Genomic DNA, 25,058 nt, shown 5'->3' with positions numbered 1-25,058 from the left:
CATGTGTTTGGGACCCCCGCAGCATGGCAAAGCACCTGTCACTGACTTGCTTAAACACTGATATCGCTATAGATTGCAGCTGCCTGTCATTATCCTCGGCTCCGTACACACTGATGTGTGCGGGACCACTCACACTGCAGCGGCCCCGCACACATCAAAAGCCCCTTACAGTCAGGAATGTATATATACGTATTACTGACATGAAGGGGTTAATTAGACCAAAAAAAATTAAGCTGGAACTTTTATACAAAGTTTAACTGAGTACTGGCGTTCCATAAGGAATTTCTATTAAACTACAGTATTTGATCTTCCTGTTGACCTTGGAACTGAGAACTGTTAACCCTTGGAGGATCGGGACACTTTCAATTTTTGCGTTTTTGCTTTTTCCTCCTTGTGCTTAAAAGGCCATAGCACTTGCATTTTTCACCTAGATGCCCACATGAGCCCTTATTTTTTGCGCAACTAATTGTACTTTGCAATGAGAGGCTAAATGTTTTCATAAAGTACACTGCAAAACCAGAAAAAAATTAATTGTGTGGTGAAATAGAAAAAAAACCCCGAATTTTTTATTTGTTTTTTTGTTGTCGTTTTTACGCAGTTTGCCCTGGGGTAAAACTGTCTTGTTATATATTTTCCTCAAGTCGGTGTGATTACAAGGATATGTAACTTGTATAACTTTTACTTTATTTAATGGCTTTTAAAAAATTCAAACCATTTAAAAAAATATATATGTTCCTTAACCCCTTAGCGACCCATGACGTATCTAATACGTCATGGCGCCGCGGGGGGTGTTCAGAGCGGGGTCCCGTGCTGGGACACGTGCAGCCGGGCAGTGCCTCTGTTAGCCGCGCCGGCTAATTAAGCACTTCAATGCAGCTGTCAAACCTGACAGCTGCATTGAAGTGCTTTATGCACAACATCCCTGGTGTCTAGTGGGACGGATCTCCCCCCCGCGATGCGATCACGGGGGGGAGATCCGTTCTTCTGCCCGTGCCGGGCCTCAGCGTCGGAATGACGCTGATCCCGGCTCTTCAGTAGATTGCTATGGCCTGCAGCAGGCCATAGCAATCTATGACCGATCTAATGGATCTTTGCTGTGTATATACACAGCATTGATCTCTATGAGAGATCAGTGCTATGTATATACAAGCCCCCCAGGGGGGCTTCTAGTCCATGTAAAAAAAAAAGTAAAAAAGTGTTTTTATTAATAAAAAATCCCCTCCCCTAATAAAAGTCCAAATCACCCCCCTTTTCCCATTTTATAAATATAAATTATTAAATAAATAAATAAATAAACATATTTAGTATCGCCGCGCGCGTAATCGCCCAAACTATTAATTAATCACATTCCTGATCTCGCACGGTAAATGGCGTAAGCGCAAAAAAATTCCAAAGTGCAAAATTGCGCATTTTTGGTCGCATCAAATCCAGAAAAAATGTAATAAAAAGCGATCAAAAAGTCGTATATGCGCAATCAAGTTACCGGTAGAAAGAACGCATCATGGCGCAAAAACTGACACCTCACACAGCCCCATAGACCAAAGGATAAAAGTGCTATAAGCCTGGGAATGGAGCGATTTTAAGGAACGTATATTTGTTAACAACGGTTTGAATTTTTTACAGGCCATCCGATACAATATAAGTTATACATGTTATATATCGTTTTAATCGTAACGACTTGAGGAACATGCATAACAAGTCAGTTTTACCATAGGGCGAACGGCGTAAATGCAAAACTCCCCGAAATCAAAACAAATTCGTTTTTTTTTCAATTTGACAGCGCAAATGATTTTTTTCCGGTTTCACAACATATTTTATGGAAAAATTATGCCTGTAATTGCAAAGTACAATTGGTTTCGCAAAAAATAAGCACTCATATAAGTCTCTAGGTGAAAAAATGCAAGCGCTATGGACTTTTAAACATAAAATGGAAAAAGCAAAAGCGCAAAAACGAAAATTGGCTTGGACCTTAAGGGGTTAAAATCGCTCCATTCCCAGGCTTATAGCACTTTTATCCTTTGGTCTATGGGGCTGTGTGAGGTGTAATTTTTTGCGCCATGATGTGTTCTTTCTATCTGTACCTTGATTGCGCAAATGCGACTTTTTGATTGCTTTTTATTACAATTTTTCTGGATTTGATGTTCCCAAAAATATGCAACTTTGCACTTTGGAATTGTTTTGCGTTTACTGTGCCAGATCACGAATGAAATAACATATTAGTTTGGGTGATTGCGCAAGTGGCGATACCAAACATGTTTATTTATTTATTTTTATTTATAAAATAGGAAAAGGGGGGTGATTCAATGGGGCTGTGTGAGGTGTAATTTTTTGCGCCATGATGTGTTCTTTCTATCGGTACCTTGATTGCGCAAATGCGACTTTTTGATTGCTTTTTATTACAATTTTTCTGGATTTGATGTTCCCAAAAATATGCAACTTTGCACTTTGGAATTGTTTTGCGTTTACTGTGCCAGATCACGAATGAAATAAATTATTAGTTTGGGTGATTGCGCACGTGTCGATACCAAACATGTATATTTATTTATTTTTATTTATAAAATGGGAAAAGGGGGTGATTCAAACTTTTATTGGGGGAGTTTTTTTATTAATAATAAAACATCCCCCCCACTAGACACCAGGGAAGGGGAAAAGCTGTCGACGTTGACATCTGCATTTAAAAAGCTAATTAGCCGCTAATGTCCTAAATGCAGCCCAGCGGTTGTGCGTTTAACAGCGTCCGTTGCTATGCAGAAGGAATAGCATCCAACAGCAAAGGGAATGCTAAGTATCATTTATATTTTTTCCAGTCTGATTTCCTGCGAGTATCATGCTGTTGGCCAGGTTCACTGTTGTATCCTTCTATATGGTCTTACAGCACTGCAACTATTTTGATGGGCAGATATTCGGAGGCCATTATCAGTTGAGGCACCTATTTATGTGAATATCTATAGAAAGGTGTATCCCAGTATCAAGTGGGACTATATTTATCACTTGCAGATACTTTATTTTCTTTGATACACTCATGAGATCATATATTTTATTGTAGGCGTTAACTCTGTGCTGTGATATCTATGGCTGATTATCATCTATTGGACTGTGCATTGTTTGTGTCCCTATATGTTGCTACAATCACCCTTAACTACCAAGTGTACAGCTTGGAAGAATATGTATCAGTTTGCTACACCCTCCCAAAAAGATGTAAAAAAACAACTATGAATGCACTACTGTCTCAGCGCCCAAGGACTATAGGAAGTATAGTAGTAAGTAGGCTCTCAAGAAGTAGGTATAGTGGTTATAATATGGGAAGTATATGAATAGAGCTCTATGAATGAGTACTGAATGCTACATTATATAAATATATAATAGTTGCCGTTTGGAATAAATTGTCTATGATCCAGTCGGTGAGTGGCCGCTATTTCTTCTTCTACGTTGTGGATATATATATACGTTCATATGGTATTAAGGTCTAAATTCATATGAAGCCAACGTTAGCTGTCCGTGCAGGGCCCTTTGCCCTAGCAGCTGATGTTATAGAGATTGTATATATCTATATACGATCTGGTGTACAAGAATTCCAACCATACACAGCCTGTGATCCTTGTTAGAGTTTGTCCACAGTTCAATGTAGTTATTATTCACATAAAATGGGGGAGATTTGTGAAAGGGTGTAAATATACACCTGGTGTAAACTGCCCACAGCAACCAATCACAACGCCTATTAATTTTACCAGAGCTGAAAGCTGAGCTGTGATTGGTTGCTGTGGGCAGTTTACACCAGGTGTATATTTACACCCTTTCATAAATCTCCCCCAATGCGTATAAATAAGATAGTTTTGTGGCATTTAGTACTCTGCACAAATTATATTCTGTGGATGTATACAATGATTCTGTATTTAGATCGTAGTTGTGGATAATCCACCTCTCACCATATGGACGCTGTGACAGCTCCAGTAAGACTCTACACAAGGCAGGAGATGCAGACAGCACGGACACACGAGTGATACAGCAAAAGTGAGACAACTGCATAGCTGGACTGACGAGCCGTCTACTCGGCCACTAGCTCCCTGCCGGGGCTATATAGCTGCCAGAAACCTGGTGAGAGGTGGATTATCCACAATCTAAATACAGAATCATTGTATACACTGTACATCCACAGAGTATCATTTCTGCAGAGTACTAAATGCCACAAAACTTTCTTATTTATACACATTTTATGTAAATAATAACTACATTGAACTGTGGACAAATTCTAAAGAGGATCACAGGCTATGTATGGTTGGAATACTTGTACACCAGATTGATACATATACTGTATATACGATCTCTATAACATCAGCTGCTAGTGCAAAGGGCCCTGCACAGACAGCGAACGTTGGCGTCATATAAATTTAGACCTTAATACTATATGAACTTATATACTATATACTACTATATATACTTTTGGAATATAAGTAATTTATCAAAGTGATTAATCTATTTTAAGTAACATAATGTCATTTATTTTATGCATTTTATTGTTTTTTTTATTTTCTGTTGCTCATTAAATCGTATATATAATATCTCATTCAGTACTCATTCATAGAGCTCTATTTATATACTTTCCATATTATAACCACTATATCTACTTCTTGAGAGCCTGCTTACTACTATACGTAAGTGTAGTAGTATACCTAAATGTATACAGGGCTTAGTTGTTATCACATTTATACCAACTATTGTTCTGTGCATTGTTTGTGTCTTTATATATTTCTGCAACCACCTTTGGCTATCAAGGATACAGCTTGACATATTCTGTATACTTATACAAGTCTTAATTGTTATTGCATTTAGTACAGCATCTTTTCTATATATGCCTCTTCCAGCATATGTACATGGTGTATCCTTTTAACACATTAAACTTCAGGATTGGGTACACATATACATCATTTTTGGTACTGCTCTACAACTGTATTGCTCCCCTGGGCTATCTGCTGTGCCACCCCTATGTCAGTGGGGGATGCTTTTTCTATTCTGCACTGTATTTATCTTGTATAGCACTTTTTGACACTGTTGATTCCCTGATGAGCCAGGCATATCCTTTACGTAAAAGGCGTTGGATTGTTTTTGCATTGTTGGTGTCTTTCTTTATAACACTTGTGTGTTGTATGTGTTATATGTTTGTTTGTCATCCCTTCTGAAAATTGCAAAGAGTAGGGAACATCTACGTGGTTGGGGCCACCCTATTAAGGAGATGGGCTACCCCAAAAGGCAGGGATAGATTTACCAGTCAGGAGTGGATAGAGTGCACCTTGCCCCCTCCTGTACCCCTTGCCTTTGAGCATATGTCCCCCTCCTGTTGTTAGTATAGTGATGAATCCTTTGACACATGGGTGATGGAGTTTTTGTTTTTTGCTGTGGTACATTGATATGTTTTTATCTTCTAATACTCTTAATAGTTAAGTTTTAGGGCCCTAAGTGCGCCTTTTTTTCTTTTGATCTACGATTTGCTTGCTCATAAGAGCACAAGGTGACATATAGGCTACGTTCACACAACGTAATTGTGCATTAAATAAATGGGCGCTGATCAGCGTTCGTCCTTTACTGCAGGGGTGGCTTTGCAATGCAATGCCGCCCGCTGTGTTCACATATTGTTATGTTAACGCCCGTTAACACCCATTCTTATTTTGGCTTGGTCCTTTGTGGAAGTGCTTACACTTAGTACAGGCAGCACACTTGACGAATTAGTACATCTGTCATGACCTTGAGAAAAACGGCAATACCTGTGAGGTGTTATGTCTTTAATCTAGAGCCTTAGGGATTACAGTCATCCAATTAATGAACATGCTCATTCTAAACTACCTTCTTTTGCAGAATATGGCCTCTTTTAATTTCTGTTTATAGACTATAATGAAGCAAAAGTGTTGGAATTAGCCAGTGGCCGGGGTGTCAAATGTACTGCTGCCATGCTCTTTCTTCAGAAGTGAGACCCACTGCAATCAATAAATTTTGACATGCCTGATTACATGTTAAAAGTTATTTACAATGACAGTGCCTTGGTGGCCATATAGTCACTATAATAATGCTCTCCATTGAAGTCAATGGGAAATTAGCCAGCAGAGTGCACATGTAGTTTATAATAACATCCGTAATAGTTAACATGCTCATTATTTACGACCTGCTTTTGAAAAAAAAAAATGCAGTTTTTCACCTGTTTTTTTTCCCACTCAAAATTGCATACTTATTTTGGTGTTATTTAACGGTGTGTGAGCTAAAACAAGAAAAATGGTGCTGGCTCCTTTTATGTCTTGTTTTTTTGTTCCACTGAATTTAATGGCAATGGGATGAAACAGCATAAGCATCCTCTTGCATCCTGTTTTACAGGTACCTCTTTCCTAATCTTGAAAACAAAGTAACCTTCAACAGGATGCAAAATCATTATGTGAGCCTAGCCTTAAATGCATTGCACCCAGAGTCCTCTCTGGTACTCTGTAAACTTAGATGGGGTCAGACAGTGTCAGACCTATGAGAAGAGTGCAGGACCAGTCAAGTATTGTGATTCAAAAATGCTGTAGTTAAAGTTTTTCCATCTGGTGCAATCGTACTGGAGCTAGTCACTAGATACATGTAAATGTTGGAAAATGGTCTTTGTTACTTTGTTAGCACAGTTTAAATAAACTACTATACTGACTTTTTTAGGCTAAAGGGCTCTGTGTGCACTGGTATGTGTACAGTTGTATAATGGGCTCATAGGCAGGCAAAACAGAATAAGGCCATGTCCCCACTCTGTAAGAGACTGGCAGTTCCATGACCTGGTCAGGTCACGGAACGGGCGGTGTCAGAAAAGATTATCCAGGCCGGTACTGCAGTACCGGCCAGAAGATCTTTACTGCCACTGAATTCGGATGCGAGCGCATCTGTGCGCGCCCGCATCTGAATTCCCTGCTGCACACAATGGAGCCTAAGGCTGGTTTTACACATATATTTATATATATCAGGCGGTCTGGCGTTCTTCTTTTTTGACAACTGAGGCCACAGCTAATTGCGGAAACGACATGAGTTGCATTCTATTCTACAGCAGGTCTATAGCATTAACACACCGGATGCTTTAAACTGTCCCATCGTCCCGTGTTCCCCTGGTGCTTTTCTCCTGCGTCGGAGGAACTGCTGCCGGATTGCTGGGTGAATGTAAGACCGGCCTTATACTTATCAATGTGCAGTTACCTCAAATGTGGTGTAAATTTTCATAAAAATTGGTACATTTTAGCCAATTTTAATATGAAACACATTTATTTTTTTAATCACTCTCTGTAGCTTAACAAATAGACATGGCTAAATGTGACATAGTATGGGCATGGCTTAATATGACATATTGAGCCTCATTTACTAACAATCTCTCAATTTCAGGCCATTATGCTGTCGGTTGTGTCAAATTCATTAATGTGGCACATGCCCTTAGTAAATCTGGAAGGTTTTTAACAAGACAAAACTAAAACCTGACCACCCTGTCATTCAAGAAGTGGTTTTAAAATAGAAAACCTGTCCATATAATGACGGTTTGCTGAGGAAATCTGTTGGTTGTGGTGGGTTTTGAAAGACCCACCCATGACATGCCCACTTGCTGGGTTTTTGGACAAAAATGTTGTGTCTTTTGGGGAAAAAAATTGTGCCGCACACCTTTAGTAAACATGTTGGAACACTAAACTGACCAGAAAAACTGACCAAAAAAACCTTGAGAATTTGCTGCCTGGAACATGTTGGTAATGTGTCGAAATACACCAAGATATAGGTGTAAACCTGAAAGTGTGTCACAAAATGTATTAGCATAAGCCATTGGGATGAATTTTGCACATACTAAGACTTTTTACTTTAAAGCGTCAAGACATTGAAACTTCTTTATGCAGATATAGCTAAGACCAGAAGTTGAACTTACAATGGAAATGTCCTACACATCAGCGAGTTTCAGGCAAGAGGCCTTTTCTAACTTAATAGGGCTTGTACACAGAACGTGCCAAGATGTGGGACATTTCCATAACAACCTTAACCTCTGGCATCAAAATTATTCCTTGGAATAGATAATCAATATCAGATAAGTAAGGTGCCCACACCTAGTACCACCAAAGATCAGCTGTTTTCCAGAGCTGCAGCACTGCCGTAACACAAATAAAACATATCAGGAAGCAGATGGTTCCATACATTAAGCAGTGGATGTTTTGTGTTGCAGATCTGGCAAACAGCCGATTGGGGTGCCAGGTGTTTTTAAAAGCGACAAATCTGATATTGATGACCAATCCATACAGATATAACTGGACCAATAGCTTCCTCAAAAATCTGTCAGCCACTTGTCTTAAAAAATGCACAAAAAATGCAAAACATTTATTTCATACAAAGTTATACAGTCCTGGAACATATATGTTTATTTAGCAGGACTAAATAAATGCATATTTTCAGGAAGTGGCCCTTGAATAGTCACTAGATAACTATGTTTAAGCCAAAAACCTCAATGAGTCTGCTGTAGTATACGTTGGTATCCAACTTTTTTTTATAGGAAAGTGACATATTGATTCCTTAATGCAGTGTGAAATGAGCCTTAGGTCTGTATCAAAACCATTTTGGGGAATAAAATTACACACAGTTAAGAGTTTTCTGAACTGGGCAACAAATAATCAGATCTCAGTATTACGGACTGCTGTTTCTATTGCTATTAGAGAGGAGCCAAAAGTTCAAGTTTGCCTGAACCCAAATGATTAGCACACTTGAATTTCGCTGCCTAGAGAAGGTGAATGCAGCCCAAGGAATGCCTGGAAAACATGTATATAGCCATAGTCCTTGGCCTGCATCCACCTTCTCCAGGATTTAAATGCTGTTTGGGTTTGTGCAAACCCAAACATTCGGCAAGTTGACTCCTCATTATTGCTATAAAGCTCTGTATTTGGATAACTATTATCTAGAGCTATGCACTGATCACAGTAAAATATCAGCACATTAACTGAATTATTCTAATATTAAGAAAGGTCATTGAGGACTTTTCAACTGTCGTTCGTTAGGACCATCATTAAAATGTATTTTTTCCACCTGTTCACACATTATTGTATTTTCGCTCACAATTAGAGCTGTATTTTGGATGCATTGGGTACTAAGAATTACTACAGTGATAGTTACGCCCCTGCACCTGGCACATATGGGTTACCAGATAAAATTAATTTCAAAAGTGTCAGAATATTAACTTCCAAAGCTTCTACAGATTTTCTGTGGCACTTATAACTTACTCTGGAAGAAAAGTCATATTGGCCAGTGCATGTTAAATATTGATGCCAAAATTTAAATGGTTTAGGATATTTGGTCATGGCTTTATTAGATATTTAAATGTAACTTTTATAATGCACTGCTGAAAGTAAAGACAGTGGGGAGAGAAAATGAAAAGTATGGTTAAAGCTATGTTCACATATAGACAAAAAGGGGAGATGGACCATGCACCGCAGATCAGTTGTTAAAGGGGGTGTTCAGTTAATGGCATAAGTAGATATGTAGGCCATGAGAATTAACAAAAAGTATGTCACATAGAATAACCGGTGCACCAACCAAATAATCAAAAATGAATGCTTTATTGAGTTATCAACAAATTCCACTATGGAAGTTCCCCTGGGCATCCCTGAGCAACTGTGGCTCAATTGTAGGTCAACGGTTGCAGAACTACAATTCCCATCATGCCTGAACAGCCAAAGTTTTGGCTTTAACTGTCTTGAATTGTCCAGGCATTATATGAATTGTAGTTCTCTTACAGCTGGAGGGCTGCAGTTGCCCAGGATGCCCTAGCGAGACGAAACATGTGGGGATCGGTGGGCCCTGACATTGTCCATCCCAGCTTCTTCTCATCTAGTAATATTTTTCTAATTGCTGGTACACCTGCTTGTTTTGTACATTCTATGTTAGTAACTGTATCTCTGTGTTGCTCTCTGGTGTTGCATATAGCACTTGCAGTTTATCTGCACCATTTGTAGAGTATTCTAGCAGTTTACATTGACTACTTAATTTATTTAAATCAGATTTTTATATGTACATGTCAGGGTCCTGGGACAAGTTTACTACCTTAAAGAGTCACTGTCGTATTTTTTTTTTTTTTTTGCAGAAATCAATAGTCCAGGCGATTTTAAGAAACTTTGTAATTGGGTTTATTAGCCAAATCTGCCATTATCTGCATGTAAAAAGCCTTTTCCCAGGTCCCCCCCTCCTTCCTCTTTTTCATCCACTCCAAAAAATCTGAAAATTGTGACTTGTTGCAGGAGTCGTACCCTGTCTGCTCTAGGGAGAGGGGAGGGGGGTGGAGGAAGGAGGGAGTTAGCCGGCAGCAGAAAGCAGATAACAGAGGATTACAGGCACGGAGCTTGAGCTCAGACAGGTCACTGGTGATGGTCAGAAGAGATAACCGGTGAGGGATTTGTAGATTAACTCTTTGTTGTCCTGTTTTGGTCTTTTCTTTAGCTCTCTCCATAGGAGAACAATGAAGACAGGGGGGAGAGCTTCAAACTGCTTTTTCATGATAAAAATGCATTTTTCGGATAATAAACCCAATTACAAAGTTTCTTAAAATCGCCTGGACTATTGATTTCTGCCAAAAAAAATTTCACGACAGTGACACTTTAAATATTCCTGTGTAGTGCTATGTTTTTTTAATTGATTTTAGATGTTGTCTGTGTATGGCTATGTTCACATTTAGTATAACACCATCCATTGGTGTTATACTGCCAGACACGGTGGCATTCAGTATCCTGTATCGGCTGCAGGAACATTATCTTCTTATGGTGGTTTTACACGGAACGATGTATCGTTCGAATTTGCACGATAACGGTCGAATTGGAACGATAATCGTACGTGTAAACGCAGCAAACGATCAAGCGACGAGCGAAAAATCGTTCATTTTGATCTTTCAACAAGTTCTCAAATCGTCGTTGATCGTTAGCAAAAAATTCGCAGATTGTTCAGTGTAAACAGTCTTTCAACGATTTCCCCTATGTGTGAGATAGGCTTAAGCGATCGCAAAACGATCGCAAAACGAATATTCCGTACGATGTATCGTTCCGTCTAAACGCCGATCGTTATAAAAAAAAAATTGTTCATTCAAAATCGTTAATCGTGCGATTGGGCGAATTATCGCTCCGTGTAAAACCACCATTACAATTGAATTGCAGTCAACATTGGGTGTTCCTGCAATTCAATTAACCATTGACTACAATTCTTAAGAAAAGATTTGGAACACATCGGGCAATATTGCATTGAATTTAATGCAATACCACCCCTGTTGAAAAGAACGGACGCTGATTTCATTGTCTTTTCTAAAAACAAACGTAGTGGGAACATAGCCTATATTAGAATATCTTGATAACTGAATAAAGAATTCATTATTGATTATTTGGTTTGGTGTGCTGGTTATTATATATAGCAATGAAGTAGGAGACAGCACGTCCAAAGATAAAGTTGAAAAAACGTGTTTAATGACACACCAGTGCGCGACGTTTCGGCTGAATCAGCCTTTCTCAAGCAGTGATACAATACAATGTAAGTAAGGTAGTATTTATACACAAGTGAAGTGAATATCAATCAGGTAATTAGTGTCATACAATCATGATAAAATGTACAAATTCAATACAATCGTGAATAAAAAATCATAAATACACACTCAATAGTGTTAAGTGAATATCCATACATATAGCACATGAAGTTGATCATGAAAAAATAAGGATCATGAAAAATAGCACATAGCATTAAGTGTTTTCATGATCAACTTCATGTGCTATATGTATGGATATTCACTTAACACTATTGAGTGTGTATTTATGATTTTTTATTCACGATTGTATTGAATTTGTACATTTTATCATGATTGTATGACACTAATTACCTGATTGATATTCACTTCACTTGTGTATAAATACTACCTTACTTACATTGTATTGTATCACTGCTTGAGAAAGGCTGATTCAGCCGAAACGTCGCGCACTGGTGTGTCATTAAACACGTTTTTTCAACTTTATCTTTGGACGTGCTGTCTCCTACTTCATTGCTGGACTTTCAACCACCCTGGGCCAGGGTGGAGAGACGGGCACCCACCCTTACTACATTAGGTTTGTGCTGCTGTGCAACAATTTGTTTCTTCGGTTATTATATATATATATATATATATATATATATATATATATATATATATACACATATATATATATATATATATATATATATATATATATACTCTTTCTTCTTTCTTATGGGCTATGTTCACACAACATGTTACTGTTATTTTACAGTAATAAAATAATCATGAACATTATTTATGGCTGTAATTATCAAACAATGGCTGTTATTTTGCCTAAAAAAAGACGGTGTGTGAACATAGCCAGTCTGTGTTTTTTTATCTTCCTAGCAGCTTAATATTTGAAAATATCACACACTATCATTTATTGGGGTCTGGTAAGCCTTTTCCATGACAAAAATCTGTTTCCAGCTGTTTCCAATTGCTTACTTGTACTTGTATATGATTTTTGAGCAAACAAATGAGCCTTTAATTTAAAAATATATATATATATATTGTTAGGTATGCAGGATTTTTCAAGGAAATTATTATGTTTGGCTGTGTTCACACATGCAGCAATGCAACAGAAATGCAATGTAAATGCATCATTTAGTTGCAATAACTGTTCATTTCATTGCATTGCTGCATCACTTCATTGCAATAATTAATCATTTCATTGCTGTACATTCATCCTTCATTGCAATAACACAATGAAACTCCAACGTGTGAGAGCATACCCTTTTGGCAAACATTTTGACGCCAAATGCCATGCGCAAAGAACTCAGCAAGAAGTACCAGGAAAAGATTTAGTTATTTTACCCAGGATCCAAGTTTACATGGGTAAACAAGACTGTGATATCCCGTTTTTCTGCTAATTATTTCTTTTTAATAGATCTCAAGGCTCAATGGATAAAGGAGTACAAATATTGAGCTATTCAATAAAGAATGCTACAGGTAAGGCTATGTTCCCACTATAACTGGGTTCACACTACGTATATTTCAGTCAGTATTGTGGTCCTCATATTGCAACCAAAACCAGGAGTGGATTAAAAACACAGAAAAGATCTGTTCACACAATGTTGAAATTGAGTGGATGGCCGCCATATAACAGTAAATAACTGACATTATTTCAATACAACAGCCGTTGTTTTAAAATAACAGCAAATATTTGCCATTAAATGGCGGCCATCCACTCAATTTCAACATTGTGTGAACAGAGCCTTTCTGTGTTTTCAATCCACTCCTGGTTTTGGTTGCAATATGAGGACCACAATACTGACTGAAATATTTGTAGTGTGAACCCAGCCTAAACAGATAAGTGCAAACAAGGACCGTTCTTGATATACTATAGTCAGAATAAATTTTCAGGGTCATTACTTCCAGGTGTAGTTTTACAACAATGGTTGTGGTTTAGCGTTAAACAATGTCCGTTCACTAAAGAACCGTCGTTGTTAGTATGAAGTTGGAACATAACCTTAAAATGTCTAATATGTTTACAATAATAGTAATGGAAATATTTAGCTTCTCTGGTTTGCCTATATAGAGAGAGTATGCATAAATCTTACCTGTGTCTCGAAAGTACAGTTTATTCACACATTCCCCTCATATAGGGGAGGATTTATTGCAGATTTATGCACAAATAAGCTGGTTTGTGCAGAGTCTGCAACATTTTGTTGACCATATATCCTACACGGCTTATGGGTGGGCAGGGGATAGGGCAAGGCACAGCCTCCATACCTGACTTACCATGGCTTACCCCTGCAAGCAGACATAAATCATTTTAGACTGAAGCATCACAGCATCAAATTCAACAAATTTACTGAGAGGCATGCACCTCTCAATAAATCTGCAGAGGGACATGGGGGTGAGGATTTAGGTAAGACTGGTGTACAGATAAACCCCCTCATAGTGTTCGTAGCTAGATACGCTGGATGCAGCACTTTAATATATCACTTCGGGTGCTGTCAGACAAAGCCTAAGACAAAATTGGTGCATGGTCTGTTTTGTTTTGTTGTTTTTTTTGTTTAAAAATGCTGTGGCCAGATGTTAGCTAAGAGTCAATAATAAAATATGAAACACCAATACCCCCATGATGTTTTTGCATTTTTCAGTTAATTTTGGCATTTTTCTGTTCTTTAATAGAAATCCTGGCTTCATTTGATAAAAGAGTGACATGACTTTTAATAAAATAAATATAAAAAAAATAAATAAAACTGCCAAAAAATACCAGAAAAACTGTCAGATCCCAGTGCCAAAAAGCAGGAAAAACTACTGGCATTTGTGCTGCTTTTCAACCCAATAAAATCCATGCAACACTTGTATCTTATGGAAGCCTTGCAGAGACATCCAGCATCCCAACTGATGCCACTGGGCACAAAACAAAGTCCATAGTATGTGTCCTATTATTACCACATATTTGTAGTACACAAGAAAAAAAGAAAGCGACATGAGCCATGGACATATTCAAAGTATTCCCAGCTAAGAAAAACTTTTTTGTTTCCTGTTGGGCTAATACCAGACCAATGGTACTGTCACACTAGACAGCACCAAAAAGAAAAAATGGCACATGGCATTTTTTTTGTCTCAAGAAGGCTGCAGCCAGATATTAGCTGAGAGTGCATAGGGAAATAGGAAACTCTATACCCACATGATGTTTTTAAGTTTGGGGGTCTTTTAGGGCAAATATCATGATGAAATAATGAAGACTTGTAATGAAAACAACACGGGGATAAAATGCTAAATAAAAAATGCCTAATCTAATACACAAAGGTTGTGTGGGGTGTTTTTGTTTTTTTCTTAGCTCCCTAAAGAAAGGCATGCAAAATGTGTCTCTGACAGAAGCCTTATATATATATATATATATATATATGTTCCATTAGAACATAATAAAAAGCTTGCCTCATGAGTCTTTTAGTAAAATTCATTTAGCCTACATGTTGTCTCATTTGTACTTATTTTATTTATTTATAAATAAATTTTATTTATTTAAAATCAAGAAAAGGTTTGAATTCAAAGAATTAAGTATGAAATGTGTGCAAATGTATTTAGAAGTAAAATTAAGGCATGATTTCCAAAGTATCCTGATATGGATCAAAAAAAGTTTGACCAATATTATACTTAGCATGCCCGATTATCTGATTTAAAATGTTTGTAAATTGAGTTTAGCGCATAAGTCTAGAGAAGCTTAAACATTAGATTATGTTCACACACAATATTTTGATCAATGTTTCGGTCAAAATTTGGTCAGTATTTTTAGCCAAAACCAGGAGTGGAACCAACCAAGAAATACTATAATTGGAAAGACCCATAACTTCTTTGGGTTGTAAACTGGTTTTGTTAAAAAAAATACTGATGAAAATACTATGTGTGGACCCAGCCTTAGGGCATTTAGCACCTACTCCTCTTGGAAGGAACTCTCTACTGATTAAATGAATATATTTCATGTGTTGGAATTAGAAGGGATATACACCTTTGTATATGTTTTAAATAGGGTCAGAAAATTAGCATGACATTCCAAATAAGAATTATGACAGCATTTACAGTTGTAATATGAAATGTGTGAGCAACTTACATGAGTGTTTAAATTGGATCATTCAGAAATATTAACATTCTTTTAGAATATTTAAGAACCTTTGCATCTTATCTTAAAAGTTCACAGGAAGATGATATAGATCATTCTGAAGTAATGTGGGAAAGAAAGGTGGAAGAGATCTCAGAAGACTAATGAGACTTAATATGTCTGCATATACATGTTCTAAATTGTATAGATTTTAATGCATATTTTACCACATACTTATCACATAAAGTTGGTTGGAGGACCTATGAATTTGAGATGGTAAAGTGAAAATGGAGACCTTCTTGAAGCAACTGTGGTGGTATTGGAATAAAATACATTTAAATAAAAATTCTAAATGTTATGTTTCTAACTGTCAGAAAATGAACCAGATATAGGAATATGAAAATAAGCTGAAAATAATACACCTGTTTATTTGCAATATGGAATGGGGGAGAGGATTTGTTTTTAGACTTCCTTAGTTACAGGCATTATGTAGTAAAATTAGACATTTGATTTAAATAAATATCCAAAATCCAATATATATATATATATATATATATATATATATATTATATACAATTATATATATATATATATATATATATATATATATATATATTATTGTTATTATTATTAATTATATTACAATGTTTTTAAAATATTATTGTTAGATAGATAGATCATTTATTTTTATTTTTAAACTGACTCCTGGTGTAAATCCACAGCCGATCCTCCTTTGAGCACATGTTTTTCTTCTGGCATATTAGAAGAGGGAGATATACATTTTCCTGACCTAATTATCTATCTATTAATTTTCAATTTTGCTTGACAAGATACAACCTTTCATCTGAATCTGCACACAATTGTTATAATGTGTAGAAATGAAACAAAATATATAAGCTACTTTACTTTGTTACTTTACTCCTTGCAGGAACAGGTTTTGGAATAGCTATACACATGGCCATTGTGAGAATAAGAATTTCTAGAAATCTGATTTGGTAAAAATCAGAATTATATATGTTCTATATATATTCTAAATGTATAGGTCTTGTACAGGTAGTCTTCTTGTCAGACAAAAGAGTAGAGATCAGCAAGTTGCTGCATATTTAAAAACTGTTATCTTCTTCAAAGCATGTAATGTCATTTTCACACACAGCTATGGGGAGAATAAAGCTAAAAAGACAAAACTTCACAATCATGTGTTCATAGAAAAGTAATGGTGGATACTGCTGGTGAGGTAACATAGTGTTCACTGAGTTCATCCTGGCATTTTCTTACAGAACACTTTATATTACCAGGTCTGGCACATTCAATGAAACCAATGAAAATATTGTAGCTGGCCTCACATATACACATAACAATAGGCTGAAAGTTGTCAGCGTTGATCTGGTGAAGTTTTCTGGTATCCTCATGCTTCTGAGGACAACCCGAGCAGGCAGTCACTACCTACCCCCCTGACCCTGCTTCCTATGCTGCATTACCTTCATAGTAAGAACTGCCTCACACACATAGCTAGAAGTCTGTCTTGTCCACAGGCCACTAATATGTATCCCATCCCATAGAAGCAGAGAAGATTGTCTGCAAAAAAGAGCACCCGATCCATCTAGTCTACCATTCTATTTATTATTATTATTATTATTATTATTATTATTATTATTAACATAGATATATGTTTATCTCAGGCAGGTTTATATTCACCTATTGATGGATTTACCAACCACATCTGCTGGACGTTTGTTCCATGCAACTACTACACTATATGTCATCCTGAATAGACAGGCATCAAATACATGTAAATCACAATTCCCTTTCATAGTCTACATAATGGAAAGTTTTAGTGCAAGTCCACCTATCCGTATACAACACAGAGAACTCTCTTTAGGGAAAATTATACAAGAACATGATGGGACAGACTATGTGGAGAAATGGTGAGTAGTAAAAGGCATATGAAAGCAAATCTAAGCCCTGTGCATCTAGTATATAGTATGTAATAAACCCCTGTGCATCTAGTATATAGTATGTGATAAAGCCCTGTGCATCTAGTATATAGTATGTGATAAAGCCCTGTGCATGTAATATATAGTATGTAATAATGTAATAAAGCCATGTGCTGGCTCCTTGTGCCCTCAGTGCCCAGGGATCAGGCAGCCTCTGTAGAATGGACTAATCTCCCTGGGCTGATCATATCTGTGGTGCTAAATACTCCTGCTTAGTGATCTTTGTACAGGAGCAGTCAGCCAGTAATTGATCCAGAAGCCTAGGAACTCCAGTTCTAACATTATCACTTTGACACTTGTGTGTAATGATCAGGCAGCAGCCCTGGCTAATACTCCCAGGAAGGCTATCTGCTCCTCCAGCGTGTCCTCTCCCCATAATGCTCACATCTCCTCATTTACATAGTTTGATCCAATTTAACTGGCAGCTTTAATCTGCATTGTCCATTGGGAGCAGCATTTACCCTGCTCGCTCCATTAAATCCCAGCTCTAACCATGTGCCTCTAGGGGGGCTTAGCTGCTGCTGCTCCTGCCTTTCTGCTGGGAACATCGAGCAATTTCATGCTTACCCGGGGTAGCTGAGACCCCTCTGTCTGTCCTCCAGCCAAGCGCATGCCCTGCCTGCAGCTCATTGCCCTGGAGGGGGCATTAACCCTTTAGATCTCACACTATTCTGCTAGCTTCTTTATAAGGGAAGGAAGAAAAACAATATCATATTTCTATTACTCCAATAATCACAAAGGTTCTTATTTATCATAATCCCATTCAGAAATAATAAGCAACCCCCCCCCCCCCACACACACACACACACACACACACACACACACACACACTCCAACACTATATAGAATAGGTCAATAACTTTACATTACAGCCTACTGATGGGAACCTATGCTCTTTGTATAGGCACCTTCCATACAGGTTGTGGTCTCAATTGTCCCTTATTAGGGACCCAGAACTACAACATGTTATTATATGGACAGTTCAGAGTTTCTAATATTAAGGGCTATAATTGGGATGACACTGTCTATGGGTCCGGGGAATGACAAGTCACTTGTTGACAATGTTGTCTGGGCGATTTGAGCCTTTTCTTTCCCACTAGATCCAGTGATAGTAAAAGAGTTTGACTCTCAGATGACCCCGGGGTCAGGACTTGTGTGCAGTAATCCCACTCTGTGAAAATACAAAACACGGTGCCCCATGCCCAGTCCTATTCATCTTAATCTCTGCTGACACATTGCATAGACACTGGGCTGCACAACCTGCGTTACCAGCCTGAGGACCCTTCAACGATTTGATGTCACTGAAATAATCAGGTGAATAATTATACAACTGATCCTGAATAATACAACTGATCCTGAATAATACAACTGATCCTAAATAATACAACTGATCCCAAATAATACCACTGATCCTAAAAGAAACAGCCGCAAAAATTATAGTGTGCAAAAACAAGTACAAATATTTCTTATTATTTAATTAAACCTATTTACTATGATGGAAAAAAAAATAATAATATATATCTATATCTATCTATATATATATATATATATATATATATATATATATACACACACACACACACACACACACACACTAACTATATATATATATATATATATATATATATATATATATATATATATATATATATATATGTGTGTGTATATATATGTGTGTGTATATATTATTACTCATATTAGTACCCAGAGGTTGCGGCTATTATTTTAGTGAGGCCCAGCACTTTAGAAGCACCCTTCATATTCAGCGCTGACTGTCATCTTTCCCGCAGGAAATTTCCCACTACTCCACTCATTCCTCTCCATGCAATTGTAGTAATTATTCTGCATTCCAGCAATACAAGGAAATGCCTGACAAGTGAAAGCTACAGCGCAGGAATGATATTGTCTCCCCAGCTGATAAGCCTGGATTCTCAGATAGCAGACAATTCCATAACTGCTACAAACTTCATTCTCAACAGACATAGGAATCCCACATTTGGATGTGTGTGTGTGTGTGTGTGTGTGTGTGTGTGTGTGTGTGTGTGTGTGTGTGTGTGTGTGTGTGTGTGTGTGTGTGTGTGTGTGTGTGTGTTTTCAATAAAAATAAAATCTAAATAGCAGTGCCAATGGAATCGTGGAGCTGAACCCAGGCACACCTCTGAAAAGTATTGCCCTGTAAACATGGAAAAGTTCAGCTTTAATAGAGCTTAATTATGACATCATTAAATTAATAGAGGTCTTAATGAAAATGTTGCAATGGGTTTAACGAAGCAAGTAAAAAGCTAAGAGAACACAAAAGGATCAGTCATTAGTGCGGTAATTACAATGGGTGCAGTGCAGATCGGAGCGGTTTGTTGGGCACTGAGCGTATTTAACGCACTGTGGAGGAAATGTCTGCTTGTCATGTATCTGGGGAGGGGGCCACACAACTTCTCTACCTATCTACATAGTGAGGATAACTGCCCCAATTCCGTTAGATTTTACTATCTGCTCTGATACTGTATTTAGTGTAGGATAGTTTTTCTTAAATAGCCCATAAAAAACACATAACAAACTATAATCAATGAAAAAAGGCTAAACAGCATTGATGTCTATGTTCAGCAATAACCATTCGCCAGTATAAAACTTTGCTCCTAAATAATATCAAGAAACGCACAGCCCGGCGAAGACAGTATGATGAATACGGCTGAGAAGGGAGAAGAGGAAAAGAACATCAAATTATTCAGTAAAATAACAATCCCACCATGGAAACCTATGCATGTCATTTGGTGACAATGGCCACATCCAATTATCTGAGGAAATATATTCAATAAAAAAAACATCTAGCTCTGTTTCATTTTAAAAATTTATTTTGCTTAAAATTCACCTCATCCTTTTGATGACTTGGTTTTCTTTTCTTTCTTTTTTTTTAAAGCAGAGAATACGTTTAATAAACTATGTACACAATCGGAATCCGCACCGGCTAGAATAAAAAAAGATTTCACCAGCAATGTACAAGAAATAAGGAGAAAAACAAATACAGAAAGGCTACAAAAAAGAAGGAACGAATAGAAGGGAAGAAGGGAAGGAAGCTACTCTAGAGCCATAAATAATCCGCGTCACAAGATCAGGAGAAGCAAAACGAAAACCGCAACCTGGGGCCAAAGGAACAGAAAGAAAAGGGTCCGCTGCTAAGCTACCGATAAATACTGTACAGAGCCCACCGGACCGGGGGCTATCGGGGGTCTACACGGGCCAGAATGATGATTATTATTACCTTCACTTTCCATCTCTTCCATATTATTATTATTATTCATATTATTATTAATAATATTATTTTACAATCATCAAAACATGAAAACATTTCTGTACAAAAGGAAACAAGTGACAAGTTCTGGGCAGTGATCACTCAGAGGGTGCAGATGCCCTGCGATGCCAGGGGCAGGGGGGATGTAGGTGCCCTGCGATGCCAGGGGGGTGGAGGTGCCCTGCGATGCCAGGGGGGGTGGAGGTGCCCTGCGATGCCAGGGGTAGGGGGGATGTAGGTGCCCTAGGATGCCAGGGGGGGTGGAGGTGCCCTGCGATGCCAGGGGGGTGTAGATGCCCTGCGATGCCAGGGGCAGGGGGGGTGGAGGTGCCCTGCGATGCCAGGGGCAGGGGGGGATGTAGGTGCCCTGCGATGCCAGGGGCAGGGGGGGTGTAGGTGCCCTGCGATGCCAGGGGGGTGTAGGTGCCCTGCGATGCCAGGGGGGTGTAGGTGCCCTGCGATGCCAGGGGCAGGTGATCATCGCACTGAGTGCCCTGCGATGCCAGGGGCAGCTTTGCCATAGTCCCTGTGCCCTGAAAGTTCTAGTCAGTGTCCGGCTATCAGATGTGTGTGAGGGGCACGGTGCCGTTTACCCCCGTGCCGGTTGCCCCCTGGTAGTGTTGGGGTAAGCTGTGCAGTCTGCTATTTGCCGCTGCCGCCGCTGCTGCCGCCGCCGCCGCAGCAGCCGCCGGGTCTCCGGCCTCTCCCCCGCTCGGTAAGTACATACTGATCATCTCCCGCAGGTCCCCCGGGCAGGGCGGCCGGCTGTGCGAGCCTCCTCCGCTCACAGGGGGGCTGACGCTGGGCTCGGATTTGACCAGGGAGCCCAGGGCGCTGAGGGAGCCTGAGGAGACCGCGGAGGACGGGGAGCCCTGGTGCTGCTGCTGGCTGGACGAGTAGCCCAGGGCCCCGTAGCTGGAGGGAGAAGCGCTCATGTAGCTCTGCGCCCCGGGTAACAGGCTGTACTGCAGGGCACTCATGTCATAGCGGTGCATGGGCTGGGGGGGCGGCGGCGGTGGGTGCGGAGGGGGGTTGTGGTGCGGGTGGTGATGCGGGTGGTGGTGGGGATGATGCGGGTGGTGCGGGTGGTGCCCCCCGCTGCCAGGGTGCTGCTGCTGCTGTTGGCTATAGGCGAGCTGAGCCTCCTGCATCATGGCAGCAGCTGCCGCGGCGGCCACCGAGCCCGGGTAAGCCCCATTAGCCCAACCGTTCATGTGAGCGTATCCTCCGGCCCCGGCAGATGCCCCGGAGCTCGGGCTTTCCAGGCGCTGCACCACCACTCCGCCGGTGCCGCCACCTCCCGCTGCTCCTCCGCCTGCCCCTCCGCCGGGGCTCAGCCCTACCCCCATGTGCCCCCCGCCGTGCAGCAGCCCCCCGGCCAGGGAGTACTTGTCCTTCTTGAGCAGGGTCTTGGTCTTGCGCCGGGGCCGGTACTTGTAATCCGGGTGCTCCTTCATGTGCAGGGCGCGCAGCCGCTTGGCCTCGTCTATGAAGGGCCTCTTCTCCGCCTCGGACATGACTTTCCACTCTGCCCCCAGCCGCTTGCTGATCTCCGAGTTGTGCATCTTGGGGTTCTCCTGCGCCATCTTCCTCCTCTGCCCCCGGGACCACACCATGAAGGCGTTCATGGGCCGCTTCACCCGGTCCTGGCTGGCCTTGTTCCCCCCTCCTCCCCCGGCCTGCCCCGTGTTACTGGGGGGCTGAACCCCGGGGGAGTGCAAGTCCGTCTCCATCATCATGCTGTACATTCACACGGCTGTCAGGGCTCTCTGCACAGGGCTGGGGTCGGTGCGGCGGGGGCACCGGGCTGCTCCTCGGCTGGCTTGTGTCTACAGTGCGGGACAAGCCCGGGGCATCAGTTCTGGGCGGAGAGACAACTCGGGGAAAACTTTGTGCTGCTCGTCCGGGATGGCGGATGCGGCGCTCGCACAACAGGTGGGGACACGCGGAAACTTTCCTCCGCGCTCCGCTCTCTCCGCTCCTCGGCACTCCGCTCCTCGGCACTCCGCTGCTGGCGAGAGGCTCCTCGGCCGCGTCCGTATCCCGGATGGGGGTGCAGCCTCAGCAGGTGCACGGCATGGCGGGGGGACACGGGAGGTCAGTCAGTCTCTCAGAGGGAGAAGAGTGAAAGTGAAGTCTTCTCCAGTCCGGTACAGTGGTCGGTCCTCGTCACACAGGATGCCAACGAGGGGGGCACCGGAATCAGCGCTGCCGTCTCTCTATGCTACAGCAGGACAGGGCGATGTGTGCCGGCGGCATGAGACACTAGCGGCAGCGAACAGCAGCCATACCCCGCACGCCGCCTGCCATTAAATGATTTTGCCTTGGCCAATGGGAGGCCGGCGGCCGGCGGGGAGGGGAGGGCTGAGCCCGGGGGAAGGGGGCGTGCGCAGCCGCCGCATGTCACACACAGCCCGGCATGAGGGGAGGGGGTGTGATTAGCAGGACGCCGGCCGTGACGTCACGGGGGAAATAGCCACCATAGCAAGGGTGGGATGAGCTGCAAATACCACTGGCAGAGGGGCAACCGGTGCCAGGGATGGGGGAGCAGGGCAGGCTCACTCACTGCATCTCATATTACTGAAGTAGAAGCGATTTACTGCGACATTTCCTAAAAGAACAAATGGAATACGGGTGCATGGTGCAATGTATGCGCAGAGCTGGGAAAAGTTGTGCTAGCAGATTGTATGGTGCGGATTGTATGGTGCAGATTGTATGGTGCGGATTGTATGGTGCGGATTGTATGGTGCAGGGAGACTGGAGGTGTGAGGAGAAGGCAGGGGGCGGCTGAGGGACAGCACAGAGACAGTCACACATGGGTCACTCAGCTGACAGGCACTCATCTGCCACAACTCTGAGCCCATCTCCATCAGGGCAGCTGTGGAGCTCAGTCGTAATTGTAATGGATGGAGAGAGCTGCTACTTCCTAATGCATCTGATCTCAGAAAAAAAACTAAATTCACTCAATACGAATTGTACATAGAGCCTGGAGGCATCCATACATCAGTAATCGCCCCAGATCCATCGATAGATAGACTGATAATACAGATGAAGAAGTGCGAGCACCAGGTACAACAACACTCATTCCTCACTCCACATTTCACATTTCTGTAATATATATATATATATATATATATATATATATATATATATATATATATATATATATATTTATATAGTTTCTGTTTCCATAGTCCCATGCTACCTCCAGGGTTAGATACAGGACATGACTCCTGGAGCCGGAGGAGGTTACATTTGCAGGATGGAGACAATAGGGCTGACAGGAATTTGCAGCAGTTTGCAGCAGTTTGCAGCTCACCAGAGGGGCCACATTCCTGCAAGTAGAACCAGCTGTGCCCTGCTCCTCCCGAGGCCACCCACCTCCCCACACAATGGCAGCCACTACCTCTCCACAACAGGTCGCAGCGGTGGTAAGAAACAGAAGGAGGCAGGAGACTCCCAGCTGCCTGTTACCTGGGGGGGGCAGTGTATCTCAGGGGGTCACCCCAGAAGCAGCAGCTAAGTGACCTGCCATTCCCATAGGATTGCTGGCTCTATGCCTGACACAGCTTCTATATAGCTGCTACTACAGAGAATACGGTGAGAGCCTGTATGATGTCTCTGCTCATAAGGAGACAGAGGTCCTCTACAATCCTATTTGATGAGCTCTGAGCAGCCACCATATTATGCCAAGCCTTACCACATAGAGGAAAGTGTGCAGTATAATAATAGGAGAGCCATCCAGCTGTGGTGGGATCATTCCTCCCCCTGAGAGCCATCCAGCTGTGGTGGGATCATTCCTCCCCCTGAGAGCCATCCAGCTGTGATGGGATCATTTCTCCCCCTGAGAGCCATCCAGCTGTGGTGGGATCATTCCTCCCCCTGAGAGCCATCCAGCTGTGGTGGGATCATTCCTCCCCCTGAGAGCCATCCAGCTGTGGTGGGATCATTCCTCCCCCTGAGAGCCATCCAGCTGTGATGGGATCATTTCTCCCCCTGAGAGCCATCCAGCTGTGGTGGGATCATTCCTCCCCCTGAGAGCCATCCAGCTGTGGTGGGATCATACCTCCCCCTGAGAGCCATCCAGCTGTGGAGGGATCATTCCTCCCCCTGAGAGCCATCCAGCTGTGGTGGGATCATTCCTCCCCCTGAGAGCCATCCAGCTGTGGAGGGATC

At 41.2% G+C, this 25,058-nt stretch overlaps 1 protein-coding gene across 1 annotated transcript; it reads right to left on the bottom strand.

Moving 5' to 3' along the window:
* Nucleotides 1–21,341: 21,341 nt before the first annotated feature.
* SOX1 (SRY-box transcription factor 1) lies at nt 21,342–22,869 on the bottom strand. The gene has a single exon (XM_069972371.1). The coding sequence runs from the start codon at nt 22,628–22,630 to the stop codon at nt 21,443–21,445; it is 1,188 nt and encodes a 395-aa protein (XP_069828472.1). The 5' UTR covers nt 22,631–22,869; the 3' UTR covers nt 21,342–21,442.
* Between the last annotated feature and the right edge of the window lie 2,189 nt (nt 22,870–25,058).

This window comes from Dendropsophus ebraccatus, chromosome 5 (assembly GCF_027789765.1).
Source record: "Dendropsophus ebraccatus isolate aDenEbr1 chromosome 5, aDenEbr1.pat, whole genome shotgun sequence".
Lineage (NCBI taxonomy): Eukaryota > Metazoa > Chordata > Amphibia > Anura > Hylidae > Dendropsophus > Dendropsophus ebraccatus.
This window is presented reverse-complemented; position numbering and strand designations above follow the sequence as displayed.

Coding starts and splice junctions, on each gene's coding strand:
- SOX1 (XM_069972371.1), bottom strand. CDS start 22,630: ATGTACAGCATGATGATGGAGACGGACTTGCACTCCCCCGGGGTTCAG.